At 45.3% G+C, this 26346-nt stretch overlaps 1 protein-coding gene across 10 annotated transcripts in view; it reads right to left on the bottom strand.

The window, feature by feature from the left end:
* Positions 1-26346, bottom strand: part of ZMIZ1 (zinc finger MIZ-type containing 1) — a 441312-nt gene that overhangs the window by 32553 nt on the left and 382413 nt on the right. For 5 of the 10 annotated variants that reach the window (XM_036734708.1, XM_036734712.1, XM_036734715.1 and 2 more), the window contains 4 exons: positions 10444-10558; positions 8949-9166; positions 4825-5023; positions 3470-3760 (listed from right to left, as the gene is read on the bottom strand). In XM_036734708.1, the coding sequence (XP_036590603.1) occupies positions 3470-3760; positions 4825-5023; positions 8949-9166; positions 10444-10558 (823 nt within the window). Of the gene's footprint in view, positions 1-3469; positions 3761-4824; positions 5024-8948; positions 9167-10443; positions 10559-16362; positions 16627-26346 lie in introns of those variants that run through there. The other 5 variants (XM_036734718.1, XM_036734716.1, XM_036734709.1 and 2 more) reach the window with 5 other exon arrangements.

Raw genomic sequence — 26346 nt, 5'->3', positions numbered from 1 at the left:
CCCTTCACCGAGGCAGAAGAGTTCCTGTTCTGTGATTTATAGTTTTAAAAACCTGCTTGGGAGAGTGGGGGGGGAGGGGGGGCGTGGAGCAGACTGGGGCTGGGTCAGTTTTAAGAGATTCAATGATTCACCCAGGGATAAACAGTAGGTATAAATCCATGAAAGTCCTATATTAGAAATACCAGTTCTATATCAGAAATATTATTATTATTTATTATTAGATGCAGCAGGAATTATAAAAGGAGATTTGAACCTGGGTCTTCCCCACTTCTTTGTCTACTATGCAATGCTAACTCTCTTTAAATTTAAAATAATTAACTGATGTGGTTTTTAAAAAAAACCTTCATTTATTATTTATTGTTAATATCCTTTTCTTTTTAAATTTTGAGTTCCAAATTCTTTTCCTCCCTCCCATCTCTCCTCTCACTGAGAAGGATTACACATATCATCAATGATGCCGAACCCCAAATTAACCAAACACACAGTGAACCTGCCCACACTTAAAATAATTAATTACATGACTGAATGATTTCAACTCCAAACCTCCAGACTTTTCAGTCGCTTCTTCTCTTTAAGGCTCCACCAGGACTCTTTGTTCTCCTTCTCCTCTCTCCCCGCTTTATGGCCACAGTGATTAATTAATAATTACTCATTGTACTTTTATGTTATCTTATGTTGTTTATATTATTATTTATAATAATGAACTATCTCCCCTAATAACTAATGGGGCAGCTAGGTGGTTCAGTGAATAGAGAGCTGGGACTGGAGTCAGAAAGATCAGAGTTCAGATCTGACCTCAGATACTAGCTGTGTGACCCTGGGCAAGTCATCTACCCACTATTTGCCTTAGTTCCTCATCTATAAAACAGGGACATTCTGGAAAGGTCAGACACAACTGAACACCAATATAATTAATAATTAATAAATAATAACTAATTAACCTCTCCTTCTGCCTCTACTGCTTTCTATTCACCTAGTCTCCTAACGCTCCTTCTGGCCTTCTTTCTGTCACACATGTGCCAGCCTTCATTGTGTTTGGCATTTTGCTCCCTGACCTCTCCTCACTGAACCTTTCCCTTATGGTTGGGCATTCCTTTTGTTTCCAGTCCTTTTCCATGATAAATGCTGAAAACCTCTGGGCAGTGACCCCTCTGCCTGTTTACTGTTGATGGCACTTGCAGGGCATCTGCCCAGGATGGTTTCTGTAATTTGTCCTTAGTACGGGCAGTCAGGTGCACCACACTTTGAGGCAGGCCCCACCAGGTGGTGTGGGGTCTGGAACCCACGTCGGATGAAGGAAAACTGAGGTGTCTGTGGCCCAGAGAGACTGTGGGGATGGGGAGAGGTGCTACTCATGAGACTTTTCCAGTCTTTTTCCAGCTGTCTAGGTGGGACAGTAGATGAAATGCTGGGCATGGAGTCAGGGAGACTTGAGTTGAAGACCTCAGATCCTTAATTAGCTATGTGACTGTGCAAGGTATCTGACTTCTGTCTCAGTTCTCCCAACTGTAGAATGGGGATGATACTAGCACTTACCTCCCAGGGCTGTTGCGAGGATCGAACGAGATGTTTGTAAAAAGCCTTAGCACAGCGCCTGGTACACTGTAGGTGCTGTATAAATGCTTAGTCACCTCACTGTGTCATTTAAATTAGACTTTGGTTGTATTGAGCATTGATCCAGAACTAGATCTAATTAGAAGAAACTACAGGGAGGCTAATTTTAGCTCAATATAAGGAAGAATTTTCAAATTAACGTGAGCGTTCCAGGAATGGAACAGGCTGCCAGGGCAGGTAGTGTGTTCCCCATCATTGGAAATATTCAAGCAGAGGCATCAGAGAGGTGCTACATTGAAGCCCGAATGGCCTGGGGGGTTGGACCAGATGACCTCTACGATCCCAATCCATTCTGTTTTATGATAACCAATTGCCAAGAAGGGGTCACTGTTCTGAGGCAGGGTGAGGCAGCTGGAGTCTGGGAATACTTAGGGAAGCAGAGAATGATCTGTCTATATCAAGCCTTTAATAGCCATGAAGTGCTGTTTAATGAAGACAATGATTAATTTATTAAAAATAATCGGTCACCATCAGCCCCCCCGGCCTGGCAGCCGAAAACTAGTGAGTAAGTCATTTGATGGCACCTCCTGAGTTCACATCAGGCTAATTACAGCAGACACCATTCCTCGGCTATTGTCCTTTCTTACAGCTGGTTTGCTCCTGAGGAGTTGGGCAAGGAGATGAGTCTGGGCTCAAACAACAGCGGGCACAGAGAAGATGAGAGGGGAAGGGAGAAGGAAGAGATCCCACAAAGCTCTGGAGATGTAAGTGGCTAGGCAAAGAATCTGGGGCACTCAACAGAAAAGGGCTGCAGGGAGCAAATGCCTTCTCCTAGGGTGGTACTGAGTCTCTGGAATCAGCGAAGGTGCTGATGGGAGCGGGAGACATTTGCTAAGCACCTACTATGTGCCAGGCACTGGGCTAAGCTCTGAGGACAAAAAGGAAGGCAAAAAAGCTGATGGCATGGCCTCCTCTTTCTGAGCCTGGGGACTTGAAAATAGCTTACCCTTCTTCAGTGGCCTTGTCTATCCTGATGCCTCCTCTACTTCCCCCACTTTGGGACCCAGCATTTTAGGGCTGACTAGAAGGCAAGAAGCCTTACACCCTCCCTACAAAGCGGTTTTGTGCTTGACTCTACTTTCTGTCCACATTCCACATTAATATGAATTCACAGGTACCTATTTGTCACTAAAAGTTCATGGAGGGCAATCCTTTTTGGGCAGATGCCAACACAGGGCAGTTTGTCCCAACAGCTGGCCTTTGTAGAGCACTTTAGGATCTGCGTCCTTTTTGTGTGGTATTCTATTCAATCCCCATAATAATGGTGCTATTACTAATATCATCACCATTTTACAATTAAGGAAACTGAACCTGGGAGAGTTTCAGTGACTTGGTCAGGGTCACACAGCGGGTAATGATTTGAACTCAGATCTTTTTGACTTCAGTACAACACCATCCACTGCATCGCCTAGCTGCCTGATTTGTGGCCACTTTGTTGTTGTCTAATAACCATTTTTAGATAATAATGACTCTGCTCATCCTTCAAGTCCCAACCCCCAAGGAACTACTGTCCCTGTTTTTGACACCAAATTAACAATCCTTTACAATGGTATGGCAGTTTGTACTTTTCAAAGCCCTTAAGGTCATCGGACTTTTCTAAGAGCAATGTAAATTAGGGAGGTGAAGTATTAGCACCCCCATTTTACAGGTAAAAAAATTGACTCAGAAAAGCTAAGTGATTTAGCCAAGGTTTCATAGCTAGCGGACATCAGATATTCACATCTCTTGACTTTTATTCTTACTTCCTCTTGTCTCTGAGGCCACAAAAGCCACGTATCTGGCACAAAGCAAAATTCCCCCTGCTCATCCTGTGTCATCATGCTTCCCTCCCTTCTCCTGCTCCCAGATCACTCACTTCTCCTGGGTATGGTCTCTTTATGCTCTGGATGGGAAGAGACTGGGGTCGGGGACCCGGGTAGGCCTGCTGCGGCATTCTCTGTCCATGCGTGCTGAAGGGGCTGATCCCAGGAGGCCGAGGCTGGTTCATGCCCATAGGGGGGCCGCTCATATTGGTAGGTGTCATGCCAGCGGGCATGTTGGTGGGATTCATGGTCCCACCCATGGAGGCGGGCCCTCGAGGGCCAGGCTGGTTCATGAACTGGCTGTTGTACGCCTGAGTCGGACCCATCTGGAAAGAGGAACAGACCTTCAACGGGAGAAGAAGAAGAAGAAGAAAAAAAGGATAAAATGTGACATGCATTGAAAGTGTGGGGGAGGGAAGGAGGGGAGGGATGAAGGGGAAGGAAGCTGAGGGAGGAGGGGTGGGAGATGGGGGGGCATCTTCCTGAGTTGCTGTCATCCCTTTCCCAGGTCTCTGAGATCAAAGAAAGGTGAAGAGTTACCAAGGGAAAGGGAGAACAGTCCTATCATGCTCTGGGCATCGAAGCCCCATCTTCTCCCAAGCCCCCAAAGAGGAACAGGGAGAGCCCCGGCAGTGCCGAGATGAAGAGCTGGTCACCCCCATGCACAGGCAGCATTCTCTGGGGCAGGCAAGCGGGGATGGTGGAGGGGAGGGGGAGAACAGTGGAATCCAGGAAGAGAAATGGGGTGCAAGTGACTGGGAGGGCACATGGGTAATGTACATGACAGGATGGAGGCAGGCCACCGGCCCAAGGCATGGACGGACGAGCCAGGAGCAGACTACACTGGTGAGAATGAAGATGGGCTGTCCTGCTAAGTGACAGCTTGAGGCCCCCTTTCCTCAAGGCCAAAGCTGGGCCTGCTCTTGATCCTCAGCCAATGGGAGAACACAGAAAGTCCACAAAGTTTGTTGCAGCTGCAAATTTGAACTCTCTTCCCCTTCCAAACTCTTCCCGAGTAGAGCCTGTCTGGTACATGTTCCCTCCCTGTGATCGCTCTATTTGTTCCTTCCCTATTCCCCTCTTCTAACACCTTAAACCAGGACCTAAAAAAAGCATTAAGGGAAGGAAAGCAGAGGCACGGGACTGGGCTAGAACTCATGGGGAACAAGTGGGATGAGAAGGCGGCCCCCCCCCCACCAAATAAGCCATAACATGGTGAAGAGAGAGAGCCAGTGATGTGGATACACATAAACACGGCCCGAACACACACAAAATACACACACACACACACACACACACACACACACACGCGCGCGCGCGCGCGCTTTTCTTGCTGTACTGAATGCCCCCTGGTCCCTGTGCCATGCTCCTACAGACAAAAAGGGGTTGGGGAGGCAGAGACCCTTACCGGTCCATACTGGTTCATGTCCTTGTTCTGGGTCTCCTGGAGAGCTGCTACCGTGGCAGTAGCCGTGGCTGTGGCCGTAGCTGCTGCTGCCGCCACTGCAGCTGCTGCCGCTGCCGCCGCTGGCTGAGTGAAGTCTGCGGGTGGCCGGGTGTGAGGAGGGATCCCCATGCCCGCAGGGGCATTGGGACCACCAGGGTAACTGCCAGGCCCAGGGAGAGAAGAAGAAAAGAGTTAAATACAGCTGGCAAAAGGGGAAGGTACTTGTTTAGAAATAACCTAGTGATGGATGGGGTTGGGCAAGGCTGACTCAGACATGGAGACACTTGTTAAAATTCCCCATGGTACAAGAGAGGGAAGGGATCCATTCTGGGGTGGACATAATGATACTTGTAGGTTGGAAGACCAGAAGTCATAGACTTTGTTCTACCCCGATTCGTAAATCCTCGAGGTAGTATGGTGCACTGGAACGAGCACTGGCCTTGTAGACAACAGTGAAGGGAGGAAAGGGTCGAGCATCTGTTAAACGAACACTCTGTGCCAGGCGTTGGGCTAAGGACTTTACAGATACCGTCTCACCTGATTCCTACAACAACCCCACGAGGCAGGTGCTATTATTATTCTCATTTTACAGCTGAGGAAACTGAGGCAAACAGAGGTTAAGTGACTTGCCCAGGGTCACACAGCCAGGAAGTATCTGAGGCTGGATTTGAACTCAGGTCTTCCTGAATCCAGGCCCACTGCTTTCTCCACTGTCTCTGCCTCTAGGATTGGACTCCTGATTCTGATACTTAATACTTCTGTGATCTTGGGCCAAATCCCTTAACATCTCTGGGCCTTGGATTTCCCATCAGTAAAAGGAGAGGGCTGTGCCAGATGGCTTTCAAAGATCCCACAGGTTCCAAAACTATGAGCCCATGAGCCTATAAGCTCCTTCCCACTTACGCTTCCTGGAGCACACTATAGGAAAGAACTGTGCTATACATTTGAGTTATATCCAGCCTTTTTTTAAAAAAAAAATGTTTAGGAGAAGTGATGTGGATAAAGCTGGGTCCAGAGCCAGGAAGATCTAGGTACAAATCTTACCTCTGACACTCACTGCCTTTGTGACCATGGGCAAATATCACTTACCTTCTCTGACCTTCTGACAAGTATTTAAGAGTATAAATTATGGGACGATTTTAATTTGCTTCAGCAAAGGGACTTTTCACAATGGAAGTTCCTATAGCAACAAAACCACTCACCCTTGACATACTGATGTGGCCAACTACTAATGTATTACAGTTATATTTCAAGACACAAGATGTAACTTGTGGTATGGTCACAACTAATGCCCTAATGGTTCTGGAAAGAAGGTGGGATTCAGAAGTGGAATAACCGGGTCTGAATCCCAGATTTAACACTTCCTAGCTATGTAGCCACAGGAAATTCATTTAACTTCAGAGTTAGTTTCCTTGTTTATAAAATAGGGATGGTAATTGCTTACACTACCTACCTCATACGGTAGTGGGGAAAGTACATGGTAAACAGTACAGGGCTATATACATGTGAGTTGCTGGTATCATATTAGACATCCCAAGCTTATGAGGGAAGGACATGTGTCCCAAGGTATTTTTTAAGTCTATCAATTATCTGATATAAAAGGAATCAAACACCAGTGTGCTGGGGTGGGCAGGGAGCTCTATTTGGGATCGAAGAACTAGGGTTAGAATGAAAGTTTCCCAGTAATACTGTCCATCTTCAAGAGAGACATGGTAGACAGGGACCTATGAGGACTGCCCTCCCACTGCCAGACCTTAGAGGAACTGTAGGTCTTGGAAGGCAGAAAGTGAGAGGGAACTCCCTTTGCTAAGTATTCTCCAGGGCAGTACTGTGAGTCACAGAAACTGCGCAGGTCACAAGAAGGATCATACACGGGTATGTGAGTGCACGTGCACAGGGTGGGGGAGGAGGAGGGCCAAGGAGCCAATCTTTTTGTGTTCACTGATCTGTAAATAAAACTCTAGTATTTTTGAAAAACAATCATTATTGACCAGGAACTTCCTTGTAGACCTAAGGTGAGGTATCTATTATACCAATTACTGCCCGGGTGATCTAGGTAGAGTCACCTAACCGCTCCCTCTCCATTCCTTCATACGTAAATCAAAGGGGCTACATTAAATATTTCTAACGGTAAGCCTATGCTCATCCTGGTCATGAAATAGGTTGATTGGCTCTATAGGCTTGGAACACTGAAGGAATCCAAGGAGGAACCCAAGACCCATTCGTGGCACACCCACCACCAAAGGTGGCACGTGAGAGGATGGTGTCACTTCCACAGCCTATCCAACTCATAAAATGAAAAGGTCTAAAAATACACACAGTGGGGGTGACTTAGAAACTCCAGCTCTTTCCCTTCTAAGAGATGCCACCACAGCCTAGAACTGGTAGAGTATTGGCTTGAAGATCTACTCGCTTGAAGATGTCACACCAAAAGAATGACTGATGAATGGGAAAAACAAAACAAAACATGTATGAAGCACCTACTATGTGCCACACACTAGGCTATGCTCTAGAGGTAACAAATACAAAAGCAAAGACAGTTCCTGCCCCCAGGGAGCTTACATTCTAAGAGGGAAAGTCACACACATAGGGGAATGATGACCAAGAAAAAAAACAACCCTTTGCTTCCTCTCTCCTGGGGAAACTTCCCCTTAAGATGTCTGTGCCTTTCCTAGTTTCTTCATTTCTTTCTCTGCTCTGAAACCAGAGGCTCTCTGAAAGCTCTGAGATTATTTCCACAAGCAAACCTTGTTCCTAATTCTCCAAATCAGAGGTCACACCAGATTTTCCATCGTAGAAATCCTAAAGTTGGGAGCTCACCTGCTCTACCCTGTACCCTTAGCAACATCCTTGAGAAGGCATCATCCGGCATCTACTTAAAAGAGTTCCAATAACACACAACTCATAGCTCTGGAGGCAACTGATTCCATTTTTAGCAGCTTCGATTGTTAAGAACTTATCCCTCAGAAATAGAAAAAATCTTCTCCTCTCCAACTTCCACCCCATTGCTTCTGGTTGTGCCTTCTGGGACCAAGACAAACAAATCTACTTCTTCCATGACATCCCTCTGAATTCTCTAAGGCCACTCTCATGTCTTCTACATTCCCAAGTTTTCTTTTCTCCCAATTCCTTCACCAATTCTCATCTGTCATGGTCTCCATTCTCTTCGCCATTCTGGTTGCCCTTTGCTCCAGATTGCCGATGATCTTCCTAAAATGTGGTGCCCATAGACGGACACAATATTCCAGACACAGGCTGACCAGGGCAGGGTACAGAGGGCCTAGAACCTCTCATGCTTTGGACACTATTCTTCTATTAATGTGATTTAATTATTTTGTTAGCTCTTTCTGACTTCATGTCACATAACTGATTTCCATTTAGTTGCAGTCCAATTATAGTGCATAGAGCACTGGCCCTGGAGTCAGGAAGCCCCGAGTTCAAATCCAGCCCCAGTCACTTACTAGCTGTGTGACCCTGGGCAAGTCACTTAACCTTGTGTTTCCTTATCTGTAACATGAGCTGGAGAAGGAAATGGCAAACCACTTCAGTACCTTTGCCAGGAAAATCCCAAACGGGGTCATGAAGAGTTGACTGAAAAGTGACTGAACAACTGATCCTTCTTTTTCTTTCATAAAAACTACTACCTTGCCCACAGCTCCTCCATGTTAAGTACAGAACTTTTTACCTACCCTTTATTAAATATTAGATACAACTCATGATTCTAATCTGTCAAGGTCTTTCCAGATCTGGATTCTGTTACCCAGCAGGTCACTTATCCTCATCAGATTCACACAGTCTGAAATTTTGATAAGGATGCCATCTAGGCCTTCATCCAGGTCTCACTGTCTTCTCTAGACAAACACTCGCATGACATTTCGACCTTCCTGACTCTGGGCTGATATTGAGGTTCATGGTCAATAATAATATTTGAGGAAAGGAAGGGAGTTTTTACTATTGTGACAAACTCTAAATGAAAGTGGGCATATGATTGTTTGGCATGCCATTTCTGTAAGGCCACCAAGCGCAAGTATAAATGTCTGGTCTATCTTATGCCATTGGCCTTCAGGGTCCCCTGTTCTTCTCACCTGCCCCCGAACCCTCCACTGCCCGCGTAGTTGGGCCGCCCATACATCCCCTGCTGGATGTAGGGCTGAGTGGAGCCCGCCTTGGCTGAGAACTGCTGCTGCTGTCCAGCAAACTGGGGGGAGTTGATGCCAGGGTTGCTGGTCGTCATTCCAGATGCCATGGGGTTTCCGCCGGGATTCATAGGATTGTTGGCATTGGCCATGGGGTTTCCTAGGACCTGTGAAGAAAAATAATGGTCATACTGGTAACCAAAAGGGCAAAGAATGAGAAATGATGAGGGAACATAAGAGGGAAGGAAGAAGGAAGAATGCCCCAGGGGAGGAGGAGAAGGAGGGAAGAAGTATTAGATTGTGCCTTATGCTGTGCCCTAATTTATCGAGAGGCTATTTCTATGTTAGGACAGACTGAAGATGAGGACTTGCTAGTCTAAATAACTGATGGCTGGGAGAAGATGTGTTCGAAATAGTATATGGTAGTCAACAGATCCCAAAAGATGGGGAGGAAGAGGTCTTCTTTGAAACTGAAGTAAGGTATACAGGAAGGGTTTGGTGTACAGCAGACCTTAAACTTAATGAACTCGTTACCCTCAAGGAGACAGAAATGTATTCCCAGAGAGTTCAGACACATTTCTGAATGACAGAGCCATGAATGGCTACCAAGAGGAGGTGAGACTTCTCTAAGCTAGCAGGTGATATCAAGGAGGACAATGGAGACCTCCGTCAAGGTTGCTGTTGAGGACAGAGTCCTGGGCCCAGTGGACTGTGGCCTAACCTTGCATAACATGTTCAGTGAAGTCCTTGAGGGAAGGGACTGTGGTTTATCCTTCTGTATTTTTTCCATAGAGCCTAGCAAAAGAATGAGCAAACAGTAGGTGCTCAATAAAGACTGGGTGACTGATCAAGAGAAGAGAGGGAGGTGGGGGATGGTGGAAAGATTAGTACGTAGAACGGGATAGGATATGCTCATTCACAGAGCTTTAAGTCACTTGATTTTGCAGCAGTCAATCCATGTACAGATTAGTCCAAGAAGGTCTTCCAAAGCACATTTCCTTAGTCCATCCAGTGCTTCATATGGCCCATGACAAATGGGATGCCATGCTTCTCATGTAGCCAAAGTGAGTTTCATTTGGGGTAAGGGACTAACATCTACTAGACCACCACCCCTGTCATAACAAATCAAGGTTAAGTGCTCTAGAACCAATCCATAGTATGACTGAAGATCATCCTTCCCTCTGGAACTAGAACCCTTCCTGATAGGAGGGCACATAGGAGCAGGGTCTGATGATGGGAAAAGGTTTCCCCAGTGCTGATTCCTGGTTGAGTTAAAGAATACGTGAATGTACTCCAACCAAAGTATTTCCTAGCTGGATCACATCTTGGTAGCCTGAGGATGGCATTCCAAGCCCCTTGGAATGGAGGAATATTAACTAAGGGATTTTCCTAACTGTGAAGGGTGAAGGAAGAATCAAGGGAGGGACAAGAGTCAAACTCTTACCTGGCTCTGGGACGTGTTAGTCACTCCCCAAACAGTAGTGACCACGGAAAGGGATCCTGGTGGCTGGTTGGTGTTCTGCTGCCAAGGAACAGAGTCATAGGGGAACGACCCATCACTGTAGGAGGAAACAGAGATATGGGGGGGCGACAGTTCTTCAGGGTATCTTGGGTAGCAGGGGCTCACTCCCAAGCCTGCACCTGGGGTCCATAGAGACCTGAAGCCTAGAATGTAACACAGGCCTCGCCATGATGTGGCCAAGGAGATGAGCTGCTGGTGGGAATATGACCTTACTCCTTGCTTCAAGACAGAAGAATTCAATCATTCACCCCTGGATGTAATTCCAAGACTATAAGGGGAAAGAGGGGTGTAGTAGCACGTTAAGCTATATAGGAGGACACTATCTCAAACACAGCAAGCATAATGAAACCTGTTGTCTTAGATTCTCCCTCTATAACTCTCTCCCCTGAAAAATCTGGGCTCTAGCTATTCCACAGAAGCCACTGGGAGGGGAGGGCTCTTAAGTCAGCCCTGTGCCCCAGATAGCCAGTCTCTAGGATTTTTCTCCAAAGGTGATCTAAACTAGTTGCCTGGTTCTTGATTCAATGCCTAAACGAGCAGCAGCTGGTATGGCTACATAAAACCAGGGGCTTGACAGCCAAGTAGTTGTGTCAAGGACAGTGGGAGAAATATAAAATCATAGAGAACTAGAGATAAAGTGTCCTTAGAAATCATCTAGTCAACAGTGGGAAAGGTTGGTGATGTAAAAGCAAAGGATCTCTGTAAAAATTTATTTAAAAAAGTAAGTCTGACACCTCACTTTACAATGAAGGAAACAGGTTTGGAGGGGCCAAAGGACTTGGGACTAGTCTTTTCAAAACAGTTTTCATCTTGGTTGATGCTCTGCGCGTGAACTTTCAAGGGCTTCCCTGCTGCCTACAGGATGAAGCCAAAATCCTGTGGCCTAGCATTCAGGAATCTTCATAATTGGACCGCTGTCTACATTTCCACTATTTACCTCCCGCTTCTTTTCTATGCTAGCCAAAGGGCCTGCCTGGTCAGATCTGCTCTCCCTACTCCCATAATTCTTCAACATATACCCACTTTCACATACAGTAAGCACCTGTGTGATGTCCAACTCTTAGTGTGCATCGATTCTATTTCCCAGGGACTGATGGGCAGGGAGAGCTTTCTCCCTCTAGTCAAAGGGAATATTTTAACCTCAGTTCCATTTCCTCTGATATCCCCTCCTTTGCTCCCCATCTCCCAGATCATGCCCTCACCAGTTTACACCTAGGATACAGAAGCTATTGGTTTCCCTGCCCTTAATAGCTTACCCTTCCTATTCATGATACATGTTGCTACCAGATTCATTTTCCTTAAATGCTCTTTTATACAATCGTCCTTCCTAGCCAAGAATCATCTGCTCCCCGATGCCTTCGGAATCAAATCCAACCTCAGCCAGGTCTTCCACATCTACCCTTCACTTCTATCTTCAAAATTATTCCCTACACAAGCCTGTGAACACTCTGACCTTTGCTTATTTTGGGTCTTCTCACCTATAATGTGTTCTGTCCCTTCCTTTCTAGCCTCATTATACATTATTCCCCTTCACTCATTCTATGATCCAAGCAAAGGGGCCTTCTTGCTGTCTCTCACATCCAACATTACACAAGCACTCTCTCAAGTCTAGAATATTCTCTCTCCTTTTAGAAACCAGAGCTTCCCTCAAAGCTTAGTTCAAGCTCTGCTTCCTACCTGAGGACTCCTGCCCCATTCCCAGTGGTAACTGCCCAAACCACTATTTCAGGAAAGTTCCAGCCACCATACTTTACTTCATTCTCTCTGCTATGGACATCTCCTAGCAGACCATTCATTCCCACCATGGGTATTTCCTACCCTCCCCTCTCCCCAGTTCTGGGACCATGAACTACAACCCCATCAACTCTGTCATTGTTCCTGGATGGCTTGTCAATACACTCCTCCAGTGGCCCCCATGATCTTGTAAGGACCTTGTGAGGATCACTTTCCAGAACAAAGTGCTCCTCCCTGGCCATCACTCCCTTTTGTGTGCAGCCACCCCTATTATAATGTAAGCTCTGGAAGGCAGAGACTGTATTTGCTTTTGTACTTGTATTCTCGGCACACAGCACTGTCCTTGGTACACAGTAAATGTTTGATGAATGTGTTTCTTTCCATCCATCCATCCATCCATCCATTTCTGATCTCCCAGGTGCTACTGCCTTCCTTCAGGGAAATTACCCTGTAATTACTTTGTATCAATTTGACTAAATGTAGTTTCCCTGAAATAGAATGTAAGCTTCTTGAGGCAATGTTCTGTCTTTGTATCCCCAGAGCCTAGCACAGCACCTCAAACATAGCAGGCACTTAACAAATGCTTACTGATTAGTGAAATATCACCACTCCTTCAAGGCCTTGATCAATTCCCAAGGCCTCTTTGAGGGCCTCTATAGCATATCTCATTTCTATCATTCTATCATTCACTTGGCACTCAGCATATGATGCCTTGTTTAGCTAATCATCTTTTTGGTCTATATATATATCTAGGTTACCCGTGAGGGCAGGGACAATGTTTTGGAGAACTTTGTATTCTTGGCCTTGCAATGGATGAAGAGGAGGATGAGAGAGAGGGGCTAGGTAGATATAAACCAGAGTCCCTAAATCTTCCAATAAAGATGACTTTATAAATGCTTCCCCACCAGAAATATGGGAACTGATGTCACTCAGTGGACCCCCAAAAGAGAACAAAATTTGCACCTGAAAGTCTACTAGTCTAATTAAAAGATTTTGGACAAGAATGAGGTGAGCTAGGTATAAACACCAAACAGATCACCTTCCCTGGTTTAACTCATCTAGGTCCGTCACTCAACTACAGTATGAAGGCCCTGCTAAGACCTGGTAGAGGGGGAGAAGGAATCATCCTTTGCAGGAAATTTTAATGGGGATCAGGTGACTGAGCAAGAGATCATTTTAGAAGGAATCTGCCTTCTACTGAAAAATAGCATCTCATTGACAGATTGGTTCATTTAAAAAACATCAGAAAATCATAGGGTCTGTCTAGTAGAAACATCGGTGTTGGCACCTGTGCCTAAGTCCAAGCTGGAGAGGAATCCCTTCTGCGGCACCCTTGACAAACATCACCCGACTCTGCCCGAAAATATCAAGTACAGGAGAACCCACCACCAATGGAGACAGATTGTTTCACTATTTGCTAATTAGTCCCACCAACTGCTAGGAAGTTTTCCCCAACATCCACAGGAAATGTGGCCTTCTACAGCTTCAAATCCACTGCTCCTAGTTCTGCCTTCTGAGGGCAAGCCAATGAAGTCCAATCCTTTTTTGGTTTTGACAACCCTTCAAGCTCTTGCTAAGTTATCATATCTCCTCTAATATTGCTTCTTCTCCCAGTTAACCATTTCCAGTTCCTTCAACCTACTTTTGTATGGTATAAACCACTGGACCCTTTACCATGCTGGCTGCCCACCTCTAGGCATCCAGTTGATCAATGTCTTTCCATGAACTGTACACAGTGCTCCAGATGAGGTATGACCAGGGCACAACTCAGTGGGACTATGAATAGCGAACCTAGCCCTTGTGGGCCCTATCTTATTGAGAACTCCAAAATATGACCCCAGGCCTTTTGTACTTGAGAATATACTAACAGCCAAATGCAAATGAGAAGAGCTTAAGATGACAGACAGATGACTGGTTTAAAGAAGGCTTCATGGGAGAGGTGGATCTTGAGGAATGGGTAATATCTGGATTGTCTGAAAGAAGGGAGAAGGGCATTGAGGAAGGCAGGAGAGGGCATGATAGATAACAACAAAGTGACCTTAACCAAGTGCCTCAGCCCTTTGGAGACCCAAGGAAACAAGGTTCGTCTCCTGTCATCTCAATCCGAGGTCAGTGCCTTCTAAAATCCTGCATTTGCGTACTTACCCCTATCTCCCATACAAGATCTACATGTACGTGATTAGATAGGTATGATCTTGGGCGAGTCTCCTCTCTAGGTCTCAATTTTCCTGTCTGTAAAATGATGGGGTTGGACCAGAACCAGTTAATTTCCCTGAGGACCTCAAAGTAACAGTAAACCACTCTTTTCAGGCAGTCCAGTTGGGGGGCATAATCCACCTGCCCACAAGTACACAAGCCTATAGCTAAGCTGGTCATTGCAGCCAGGATGTGCCAGTTTTTCAACGTTACTTTCTAGAGTTGAAGAAGCATCTGGAACTTATTACTGGATTAAGCTATTAATCAGTAAGCATGTAGCAAAAGACAAAAACTGTTGTTGTCTGCTTCAACCGTCACCCCACAAGAAGCTTACATTCTACTGGGACCTGGTTTCCAAGGGCAGACACAAAATTCTCTCCTCTCCCAATGTTAAGCTTGCTACCTGAAACAGGCAGCCTCATATAACGGAAAGAGCACTGGGTTTGGAATCAGAGGGTCTGGGTTCTAACCCCGGAAATGCTACTTCTTAAACTGTGTGATCCTCCTTTTCCTTCTTTGGGACTCAGTTTCCTTCTTTGGTAACAGGGATTGGTCTAGACAGCAGTTTTCAAACTTTCTGATCTCAGGATCCCTTTATACTCTTAAAAATCACTACATGCCTTCCTCCCAAGATTTTTGTTTATGTGGTTTATATTTAGTCATATTTACTATGTTAGCAATTAAATATTTTACTATTATTATGAAAATAGTTATGACCTTGTGGACCCCATGAAAGGGTCTGGGGCGGAGAGGTCCTAGACCATACTTTGAGAACCACTAATAATCTTTAATCTGGTCTCTTCTGACCAGAAATCTATGATCTGAAGTGAGGATTTGAGATTAAAAATTCTGAGAAAATCATGCTCTGGAAACTTGGTACACTTACTTCCTGCTCACTGACCTAAGGACCTACAGCAACACTGCTGACTTTTTCTGGTTCTGAAAAGACCGACTGGATATTGGGAACCTGCTTAATACCTTTTTACCTGGGCAGGTTGAAGGGTGGAAGGGGACAAAGGCTCGGTAGGCAGGCAGAGCAACCAAAAGCCTGTTCCTCCTGCAAAACCTTTTTGTGTGTGTGACAAATCAAGGATATAATATGTAACTCTATATAAATGAGTATGAAAGGGGACCCAAAAGCATAGAAGAGATTTGATAATTTTTTTTTCCCAATTGGGGAAAGAGATAGCAGGCATCTGGCTCCACAACCGTATCAGGAAGATAAAATAGCAACAACCTGACTTCTCACCTCCTTCATCTCCAAAGTCCTTCCTCCCTCCAAACTCAGGCCACCCCTATACACAACAATTCCCCAAACACTCTAGGTTTCTACTTTAGTCAGTTGCAGCCAGGCTAGCTGTCCATTTAACAATGAAACACCTGGACCCCCAAGGTAAGATCCGTTTGCCCTCTTGGGGAGGGAAGCCAAACTCAGGGCTAGGTCGGGGGCTCAGAGACTAGTCTAAGGAGCATCACACTCAAAGGTTGGAAGTCGCTCCTGGAGAGGAAAGAGGCAGCTGCTTAAACAGCAAAACCCTCGGGAAGGCATGGGGGAATCAGGAGGGAGGTTATGAACCCCAGGTCATCTGGGAATTCTGTATTGGGGCTTACACAACAAAATTCAAACAGCTGCACTGATAGGTCCCAGTGTTCCACCAAGCCACAGGTGTTGTTAGCCTTAATTTTTCTAGGTGGAAAAATATCCCTTTTTCAGTTCCATCCCTTCCCCCTCCCCACACAACCAAATCAGATTTAGCTGTAATTATGATTATTGAATAAAGCACCTGCATTTTGGGTGAGAATCCCACAGCCGACGACAAAGTTAAGAGACAGAACCCTGGGATAACCCCGAGGGCACACCCCTCTACACGTGCATGCACACACATACATAAAGGAGGCATGCATACATACACAAGCAGGAGGCATGTACGCACAGGTACAGATCTGTATCTGTGTTATTTATCTCCCTCTCGGTAGAGAAACGTGTCCCCGTGCAGGCAGAGGGGCACAAGGTGACGGAGAGGGCCACCTTCCCTGGGGCTGAAGACACAGCAGCTGAGTGTCAGCCCCACCCGACCGTGGAGGTAGAGGTGGTGGCACTTCCTGCTGGCAGCCCAGGAATCCTCGATCCCTGGGGCAGGGCCCGGCCACGCGGTGATGGTGACAGTCCCTGCTTGGCTGGGTCACCAGAGCCGCCACCTCGGTGTCTATCTGTGCCTCACACGCCACCTGTTCTCTTCCCAGAAAGAACCGACTGGCGGAGGCTTGCGGTTTGTTTGTGTTTCTAGAAAGGATGCTTCGCAGTCCCGCGGCTCCGGCTCGGGGTTAATCTTTATTGCCCGCCAGGGATCAATCGGAGGTGGGGAGCCAGTCGCACGTGGGTCGCGCTGCTCCTGCCGCCCCCCGGGGCTCCCGTCGGCCCTGCACCGGGGGCTCCCGCAGCCCCCAGCCGCCGGCCCCCCGATCCACCCGCCCCGGGCGGGCGCGCATCCTAGCGGCGGCGCCTTCCTCGGTCCCGGCGATCCCGATCCGCACGCCCCGGCTCGCAGCCGCCGCCGCCTCCTCCGCCGCGGTCCCCGGGGAACCCGCAGCTCATTGTTCCCAGCGAGCCCGGAGCCTCCTTCCCCTCCCTCCGCCTTTGTTCCCGGCGGGGCCGGCAGTGCCCTGGCTCGACTGGGGTGGGAGACCGGGGAGGGGGCTGCCGAGCGAGCGACGAGCAGCAGCCGCCCCCCGGGGGCGGGGAGAAAGGAGGGGGGCTCTGGCCCGGGCCCCTGCGCCACGCGGGCGGCCGTCAGCGGGCGAGACTGACTCACGGGCTGGAGGTGGAGCGGGAGGGAGGCGGCGGCGCCGGGGAAGCTTGGAGGCGCTCGCATTTCCGAGATAGATGGAGCTAATTGACACTCCAAAGGGGGGGGGGGGGGAATTTTGCCTCTTCCTAAAGTCACGCGAGCTGGCACACGGACACACGCGCGCGCGCACACATACATACATACACGCGCGCGCACACACACACACACACACGAGCTTACTGGAGCACGGCAGGGATGTGTGGTGTGCGCGATTTAAAAAATCAGCAGCAAGATGATTTCCGAGGGTGGGCTTTGGGATTCAGGGGGCTCTGACTCCGGAGTCTGGGGGGGCATACACATAGAAGTCCTAGCTTGACACCACCCCCACCTTTAACCAGAAGCAAGTACTCTCAATTTTGTCTGGTCTTCCCAGGTAAAGTAGAGAGATCTCCTCAGAGGCGCGAGGGCAGACAGCAAACCAGACACGACTGCAGAGGGCAGGGAGGGCGTGTGGAAAGAAGGGCTGGGGAGGGGCCTGGCTAGGGAAGGAGGAGACGTTGCTTTTCTAAACTTTGAATTAGACCTCCCCGGAGAGGAGAGGGGAGATGGAAGAAAGAAGAGGGGAGAAAGTAGAAGGCGGGAGGGGATAAGGGAAGAGGAGAGAGGAGAAGAGAGAAAGGGAAGGGAATGTGGGAGAGCGAGGAACATGGGGAGGGAAGAAGAGGAGAGGATGGAGGAAGGAGGAAAAGGAAGCGAATGGGGAGAGGGAATTAGAGGAAGGTGGAGAATGAGGGCTGGGAGAGGATGCTTAAGTTGGGAAATAGGAGGGCTGAGATTCTGAGGGGCGCCCCCATGCTTAAATTTACCCAACAAACTAGACCTTGCATTAAGGCATCTTAAAGGTAACGGTGGTCACACGCACAGGAAAGTGGTCCCAGTGCTAGGCTAACAGAGCCCCAGCTACACGGATGGTGGCTCCGAGATATTCATTTGCATGTTACTGCCACATCATATCCTATCCAAACATCATTGCCTAGTCGTAGCTCATTCAAAGAATGATTTGGGATAATAGCACCACCTAATCATAATTCCATAGCAGTCTAGCCACATAATACCATATCATATCCTAACCATAAAACCACAGTTTATACCAGCCATGCTACCGCATCACAGCCGTATATGGATGGCCCATTCACCTTCTATATACATGCATACCAAAATACGTCCTAACATATCCAGGGGTTAGAGGCAGTTGTGGTGTGTCTGCTGTGCATAGAGACCAGTCCTAAGAGTCAGGTCAATTTCTAGGGGCAGTCTGCCCTTACACCCTAGAAACTCAGTCATTTAACCTCCCAATGCTCCAGGCCAGTCTCTCAAGACCCTGAGTTGCAGATGAGTAGGGGGAGGTTCCCACCTAGATGAAATTACAAGTATAAACCTCCTCCCCGACCCTATCATATCCAGATAATATCACTTCTCCTTACCTACTTCAAAAGATGGTTATGAAGAGCACAATATCTCTAGTCCCCAGCACAATGTCTACCCCACAGTGAAGGTCAAGTTAGTAATAATAATTATGATAATGACTACGATGATGATGATGATGATACAGAAACATTAGGTGGAACAGTGCACAGAGTTACAGGCCTGGAGTCAAGAAGACTCAACTTCCTGAGTTCAAATCTGGCCTTAGACACTTCCTTGCTGTGAGACCCTGGGCAAGTCACTTAGCCCTGTTTACCTCAGTTTCCTCATCTGTAAAAAGAGCTGGAGAAGGGAATGTCAAAACCACTCCAGTTTCTTTGCCAAGAAAACCCCAAATGGGGTCTGAAGAGTTGGACAAGACCAAACAACAAAAGAAGCATTCTGCGTAAGGTGCTAGTCAAATGCAGGTTGGTATTATTATTTTATCAACCCTTAATGAGGTAGGAGTTTCTCCCTTAGGTGATCATTTGGATATACTGGAGAAAGGAGGTGGGGTAAAAAGGGTGAGCCCCCTGGCTGGCCTGATATTATTCTTTCCTCTTCTAATAGCCTCTTTATTTGGGAGAAATAACCAATTCCCATTAAAGGCATTGTCAGGCCCTAATTAATATCCCTGATACATCTGTACAGGTTCTTAACACACTGTCTATTGAGCAGAGCTTTTGTTGTTACCACTAATGAAACACTGAGCCCAGTGATTGGAGTTGAAGCTCCAACCCTCTTTAATTTCAGTGAGCCATTAGAGAGCCTCTCCATCACCACAATTACTGGGGACTATTTCCTTTTCTCCCTGCGGTGAAACTTAGAAACTTGAGCATCTAACAGCATATTAGAGTTTTTGTTTGCGTGTCTCTGTTTTAATAGAAAAGAAAAAAATGCCAAGAAGAATCCAAGCATTTAGGGGACACTAAAATTGAGGGAGCAGGGATTAATTTAACCTCAGAACCTCCTTCTTGGAGTTGATGCTTAGGAAGTACCTTTGACCAATGGAATCACTGACCACAAAAGTGGCAGAACTCAATTGTGGACCAAGCCTATGAAAATGAGAGCTCATTAGAACCCCAAGAAAGGGAAAGGTTTGGGGGTGGGGATTTGGGGGCTTGTTGCTGTTCTTTTCCATGGGTCCTTTTCTTTCACCAGACAGGTATTTGATAAGACTGTAATATCTCCTTAATGTAGCTGCTATTGATTCAGAATGTGGGATAATTCCAAGCTGAAATTTACCATCCATGAAGAAAGGATTTACTAATTAAATTAATAGGGTAAACAAGATTTATTTAACCTATTTCAGAGCTCAAATGTTTTAAAATTAAGTTAGCAGTCCTTATTTGCATATGAACAATGTGGGTGGATAATGAATATAATCTCTTACATTTGTATAGTACTTTGGTACTTTATCTCATTCTGTTCCTACAATAAGCCTGTCAGACAGAGAGGACACTATTAGGTTGTCACCCATCCATTTTTACAGATGAGTAAGGAGAATCAAAAGGACTTGTCCAAGAGCATAGAGTCAATGAGGGGCAAAAAACAAAACAAAACAACAACAACAAAAAAAAACCCCGTATCTCCAAACCAAGACCAGCATTCCGATCTATTACAACCAGGCTTCACCTATGAATGAACAAATTGTAACCGAGTCCTTCTATGGCAGGATTCTATTCAAGCCAATAAATATTTAATCAACGCCTACTATGTGCAAAGCACTGAATAGGTCAGGGATGTTACTTAGCAATGTTCTGCAGGCATTTGGCCTGACACATACAGGCACATGCTTAAATGTCACCTTCTTTCTGGTTTTTTTTTTAAACTCCTCTATTCCCTAGGCTTCTTCCTCTGAACTGAAATTCAACCTTCTGAAATTAGCAAAAATGCTACTGTTTTAAAAAAAAGAAAGAAAGAACAGAACTAGTTCAGAAGGTTGGATTTTCCCAAAATGTCTCCTTAATTCTTTGGACATCTTTGAGAAGCAGGGACAGGTTATGTATCATCATCCTCATTCCACCAGTGTGGCTGGCAGCTTTGGCACAGACAACTTAAGTCACTTGTTCAGGGTCACCCAGCATGTCACTAGTAGAGTGGGCATGAGATTCCCTTGATTTATCAAAAGGCCTTTAAGCCCCAAGTGGTTTCTTATTCTCTAATCCTTACATCTTTTCCTCTCAAGTGGAGTCCTTTTAGCCCAGCACAAATGGGACAAAATTGAATCTTCCAGATAGCAAGGAAACCTGGGAGCTTTAAGCAAAGAAAAAAAAAGCTTCAACCATCAAACTGTAGGGGGAGGGGGGAATAAAGAGAAGGCAGGGAACCTCTTCTAATTTGTGAATAGCTGATTTTTTTTCATTTTGCTTATTGTTGATGGACAGACAATATATAGTGGTAGAAAAAAGGAAGGGAAAAGAGGAAGAGGGAGAGAGGGGGGGGAGGAGAGAGAGAGAGAGAGAGAGAAAGAGAGAGAGAGAGATTGAGAAAACTCACACCAGTGCACCTTAGAGACAGAGTCCTGGGTTCAAGCCCTGTCTCCACTGCATATTGACTTGGGTACCCAGGACAAGTCATCAATTTCCCTTAGCGCCCCTGAAACTTTCTTACGACTATAAGTTGAAGAACAGTTGCTGTTCTGCATTGACGAAGGAGTTTCCTCACTGGGAAGTTCCTTATGATTCACCCCCCCACTGAACCCCCAAATAGTTACCAGAACATCTTCCTAAGAACTGTTTCTTTGATGATGGAGGATGTGTGATTTTATCACACAGGAAAATTCAACAGTTACAAAGAGAAACCAGGAATCCCGTAATTCCTCTACTGCCATGCCAAAAGGAAAGGTTCACCAACCAGCAGGAGCTAAGTGACCAACATTCTAGCCTCCACAGCCCTTACTACATTACCCTGGAGGACTTGAGTGCCTCATCCGAATATAGGATAATAACTTCCATGCCTTGAACAAGATTATTTCAAAGAATGACAGGGCTAGAAGAGTACTGGTAACCTGTAGCCTGAACAAGAATACTGAGCTGCAATGGAAACAGCAATGATTTGAATTCAGAAGCCTTAGATTCAAACTTTAGCTTTGCTATTTAACTTATTGTCAAGTAACTTAATCTCTCTATAATATGAATGAGTGGGCCTCTATCAGCAGCAATAAGAGCCCCTATACAACCTTTAAAATGACTGAGGACCACTCCTTCTTCAAGAGCTTTTTTTAGGTGAGTTATAGCTCTTGGTATTTTGAAATTAGAACATCTTAGTATTATTTTGAAATGTTTTGACCTTGGGGACCCCCTGGGTCCCCAGACCGCACTGTAAGAACCAGTTGATATTTAGGGTTTCTTGTCTGATGTAAATTAAATCCTATGAACCTACAGACTTATCACCAAAATGAAGGTAATGGCTTAGATGACCTTTAAGGTTCCATCTGGCTCTTCCACGGCCATCCCCATCCACATGCACTGTCAACAGCATTCACAAAAAGTTGTCTTTCAATAAGAGAGGATGCCTGTTTTTCTTCTGAATGACTCTCAGGAAGCTTTCCCTCATATTGAGCCTATGTGTTTGTTCCATGTAAAATCTTTGGAATACATGAAAATGACTATCATGGCCCTCCTAGGTCTTCTCTCTTACAGGTTCCTTCAGGGTCTTCTTATGGAATGATCTTAAGGCCCTTCCACTATCCTGGTGGTCCTCTTCTGAATCATCTCCAGGGCTCCAAACTGAACATAGCACTCCAAATTTGGTCTGACTAGAGCCAAGCACAGTAGAACCATCACTTCCCCTATTCTGGACATTATGCTTTTATTTTTTTTGAGGGGGGAAGGCAGGACAATTGGGGTTAAGTTACTTTCCCAAGGTCACACAGCTAATCAGTGTGTCAAGTATCTGAGGCCGGATTTGAACTCAAGTTCTCCTGACTCCAGGGCTGATGCTCTACTCACTGTGCCACCTAGCTGCCCCAACACTACGCTTTTCTGAAGCAGTCTAAGGTTGTGTATTTTTGGTTACTTTGTCACACCATTGATTCATATCACATTTTCCGTCCACTAAAAATCTCAGACTTTTTTCCTCCCTCCCCATTTAAATGCTTGTAGAACAACGCTCTACATTTTATGCTTTCGAAGTTGACTTTTTTAAAACCCCAGTTAGATTTGGCTCATTATTCTAGCCTGTCAAAATTGTTTTGTGTCCTGACTCTGTCCTCCAACAAATTAGCTACACTTACTTGCTTTGTATCATCTGTAGATCTGATAAGGAAAATGGTAAATGACATAGGGTCAAGCACACATCACTGCAGCACTCTGCTGGAGGTGTCATTCCAAGCTGACACTGACTCATTAGTGACTACTGTTCTTCAGGCCTGGTCATTTAACTAGTTCTGAATCTACATGACTAGAGTTATCTTCAAGCCCGAATCTCTCCATCTTTTCTACAAAGATAGCATGACTGACTTTGTCAAATACTTTTTTGAAATTTAATTAAGCTAAGTTTAAGCCAGGCTAGTAACTGTCAAAAAAAAAATGAGTTTAGCATGGCACAACCTTTTCTTGATGAAGCCATGTTGTCTTAAGATGCCTGCTTCCCTTTCTGGTTCTTCATAAACCATCCCTTTAATAATGCTATCCATGGTTAGTTGGTTGTTTTTAACTAAAAATTAAAGTCAAGTATATCAACATATAGTTTGAAGAATCTACCTTCACTTTTTGAAAAAATTGGGATATTTGCCCATCTCCGCTATGGTAACAACTCTCCCCATTCTCCATTATTTTTCAAACATCACTAATAACAGCTTGGCAACCAATCTGCCATTCTTGTCCCATCCTCCCAGCCTGGAGACCATTCTCCTAGGGAGAAAGAGAAGACTGAGAGTTGGTTTTGTCCCTTCTCTATTATCTGTTATCCTAACTGGATTTCTCCTGAGTGGTTGTCCTATCCTTTCCCTCATCTTCCTCTTGCCTTCAACATAGCTCAGAAAAGCCTCTTTGGTATCCTTAGCGTTTATAATCCAGAATGGGTTCACTTTGTGGTATAGCATTCTTGATACTTTCGATGTAGGACTTGGCCCCTCTTTTGAATCCATCTTCCACTATCTTGCTTCTATCACACACACACACACACACACACACACACACACACACACACACACAAATTTTAAGTTGCTTGAATGAGCTCCCTGTGTATCCACATTGGTTTCTTTAATCACTGCCCTCATTTTTTCCCCTTGTAAAAACTGTTCCCCATTTTTTATCTTTGGAATTTAATTTCTGAGAACTACCCCTGACTCTTGGGTTGACTTCCTTATAAAATTTAAGGCCACAGGATCCTCTTTATTTTTTCTTTTAACCTTCTGGAATCAGCTCTTCCAAAATCCAGAGTGTATGTCAAACTACACTCAGCTTTCCTCTCCTCTATCATGAATTATAAGATGGAAAACTCACTTCTTCCTTAAAATTCCCATCATTTCTACTTCAGCAACCAGTTTCTTTTTTTTGGTCAGAGTCAGGTCTACAGTAGCATGCCATTTCCCTTATCATATTCTCCATCTTTTGGGAAATTAAATTATCATTGAGATAAGCCAAGAATTTTTTGGTACCAAAAATGCATAGTCAAGCAAAACAAAGTCCTTTTTGGTCCATGGGCAAAAATGTATGTCTCACCCTGCACTTTGAGTTCACCATTCTGTCAGGGAGTGGGTAACATGTTCCATCTATAGTCCTTTGGAATCATGGTTGGTCATTGCCTTCATAGGGGTTCTTAAGTCTTTCTTAAGTTGTTTTCCTTTGTAATGTTGTTGCCATTGTGTAAATTGCTCTCTGGGTTCTGCTCACTTCACTTTGTATCAGTTCATATAAGTCTTCCTAGACCAGAGACAGCCAAAAATGAATCAGCTGCTTTGCTTTTGGCAGAAAGTGTCCAACAGATTCTTGAATAGCTGAAATTCCCACCACTGCAGTTTCATGTCTTTCTCCTCATACTCCATGTCCATTTTTTCTTTCTGTCTAGTTAAGACTGTAGTATCCTCCCCAATTATGTTGCTTGTGCTGCTGCTTCTAGTGATGATCACAATACTCTCCACCCTCTCTGGTTCCTGGATCCCACATATGGATATACAGTTATCCCTTCCACTTTCCCCATCTCAGTTTCAATATATCTCGGGTTGGCATAAGAAACTAAATGGGAATTTTTTAGGAGATATGCAGAAGCAGATGACATGCAAAGGCCAGAGGAGACAAAGAAAAAGTTTAGAAACTCAGAAATGCATAAAATATATGTATGGTTTGTGTAATATCAACATATTTTATCTTTCAATACCATAATATTTCAGACTTCTTCTCTGGTACTAAGGGAGGGCCAAAAATTTTTACATGGATTTTCCAGAAGAAGGTGGCACCATGCACCTAACCCCCTTGATGTGGAAGGGATAACTGTATTTTCTTAATCTGCAATGCTATTTCACAGCCCCTTTATTCTAGTCCTTTTGAATGTAGTATATATATTCTTTTATTACCCACAGTCCAGTAAAATCCCATACTACTAAGTCTCAGTGATAAAATCAAGGTTGAATTTGCCTCCTTGTATTTAGGATCTTTAATTTATTCATAGGTTGAGCATTTGCATATGGACTTTTAAGGCTGTGGACACTGTGAGCTCCTTGAGGGTAGGGGCCATTTTTGCCTTCTTTTTAATCTTCAATGACTGGCCCATGGTAAGCAAGTAATAAATTCTTGTTGACCTGTTTCTGACTTATGGATGGTTCTTTTCCTGGGTCCTGTCTCCTGTGATACTTTTCCTCTCTAGTGATATTCTTCTACCCATGTTGCATCTGGTACTTTTTGTGGTATCTGGTTTGACAGACATATGTAGGTCATTTTTTTCCTCCCACTCCATTTTCAAGCTTCATAATCTAAGTGGGGAACTTCACAGGGCTGTGACGGTTGCCAGAATCAGACTGGCAAGTGGACTCCTGGCTGTCCCCCATAGGATTCTTTTTTAAACAACACTTTCCCCACATCTTTCCCTGGAAAGAACCTTCAGTCACTTTCCCCCACCCTCAACTGCCTAATGGACCAAGTCCAATCTTTCTTAGCCTGGCAAAGAAGCTTCTTCACTATTTCTATCTCAATTCATCCAAACAGTCAGTCACTCAACTAGCATTTCCCTCTACTCCATTCCATTCTTGTGGGGTCTCCTTATCATTCTGTTTCCACTATGTTGATTTTCACCCTACCCTACCCTTTTTTTTTCTTTGCTATTTCGGAGACTTCATGATGTTTCCAGCATACGGCGTCCTCCCCCTCCCTTTTGCTTATTTTGGGGATTATTTTTGGATGATCTGCTGTTGCAGATGACCCCTGAGGCTGCTCCCATCAATTAGCATGAAAAATTATGAGTGGACTGGCTCTGTTACTCTGGGTGCTCATTTGGGTGGCCAACACAATGTAGACTCATGAGATGAGGCAATACAAAAGGCTCCATTTGGCCTAGATTTCTTTTTAAACAATTTTTATTTTCAGTTCCAAATTTTCTGCCCCTCCCCAACCCACTGAGAAGACAAGAGATACGATACCCATTACATACATGAAGTCATGCAAGTTTTACCTAGGCTCAACCCCTTAAGATTTATTAAGTG

Source organism: Trichosurus vulpecula, chromosome 8 (assembly GCF_011100635.1).
Source record: "Trichosurus vulpecula isolate mTriVul1 chromosome 8, mTriVul1.pri, whole genome shotgun sequence".
NCBI lineage: Eukaryota > Metazoa > Chordata > Mammalia > Diprotodontia > Phalangeridae > Trichosurus > Trichosurus vulpecula.
The sequence above is the reverse complement of the archived record's forward strand: the minus strand, read 5'-3'. Positions and strand labels throughout refer to the sequence as shown.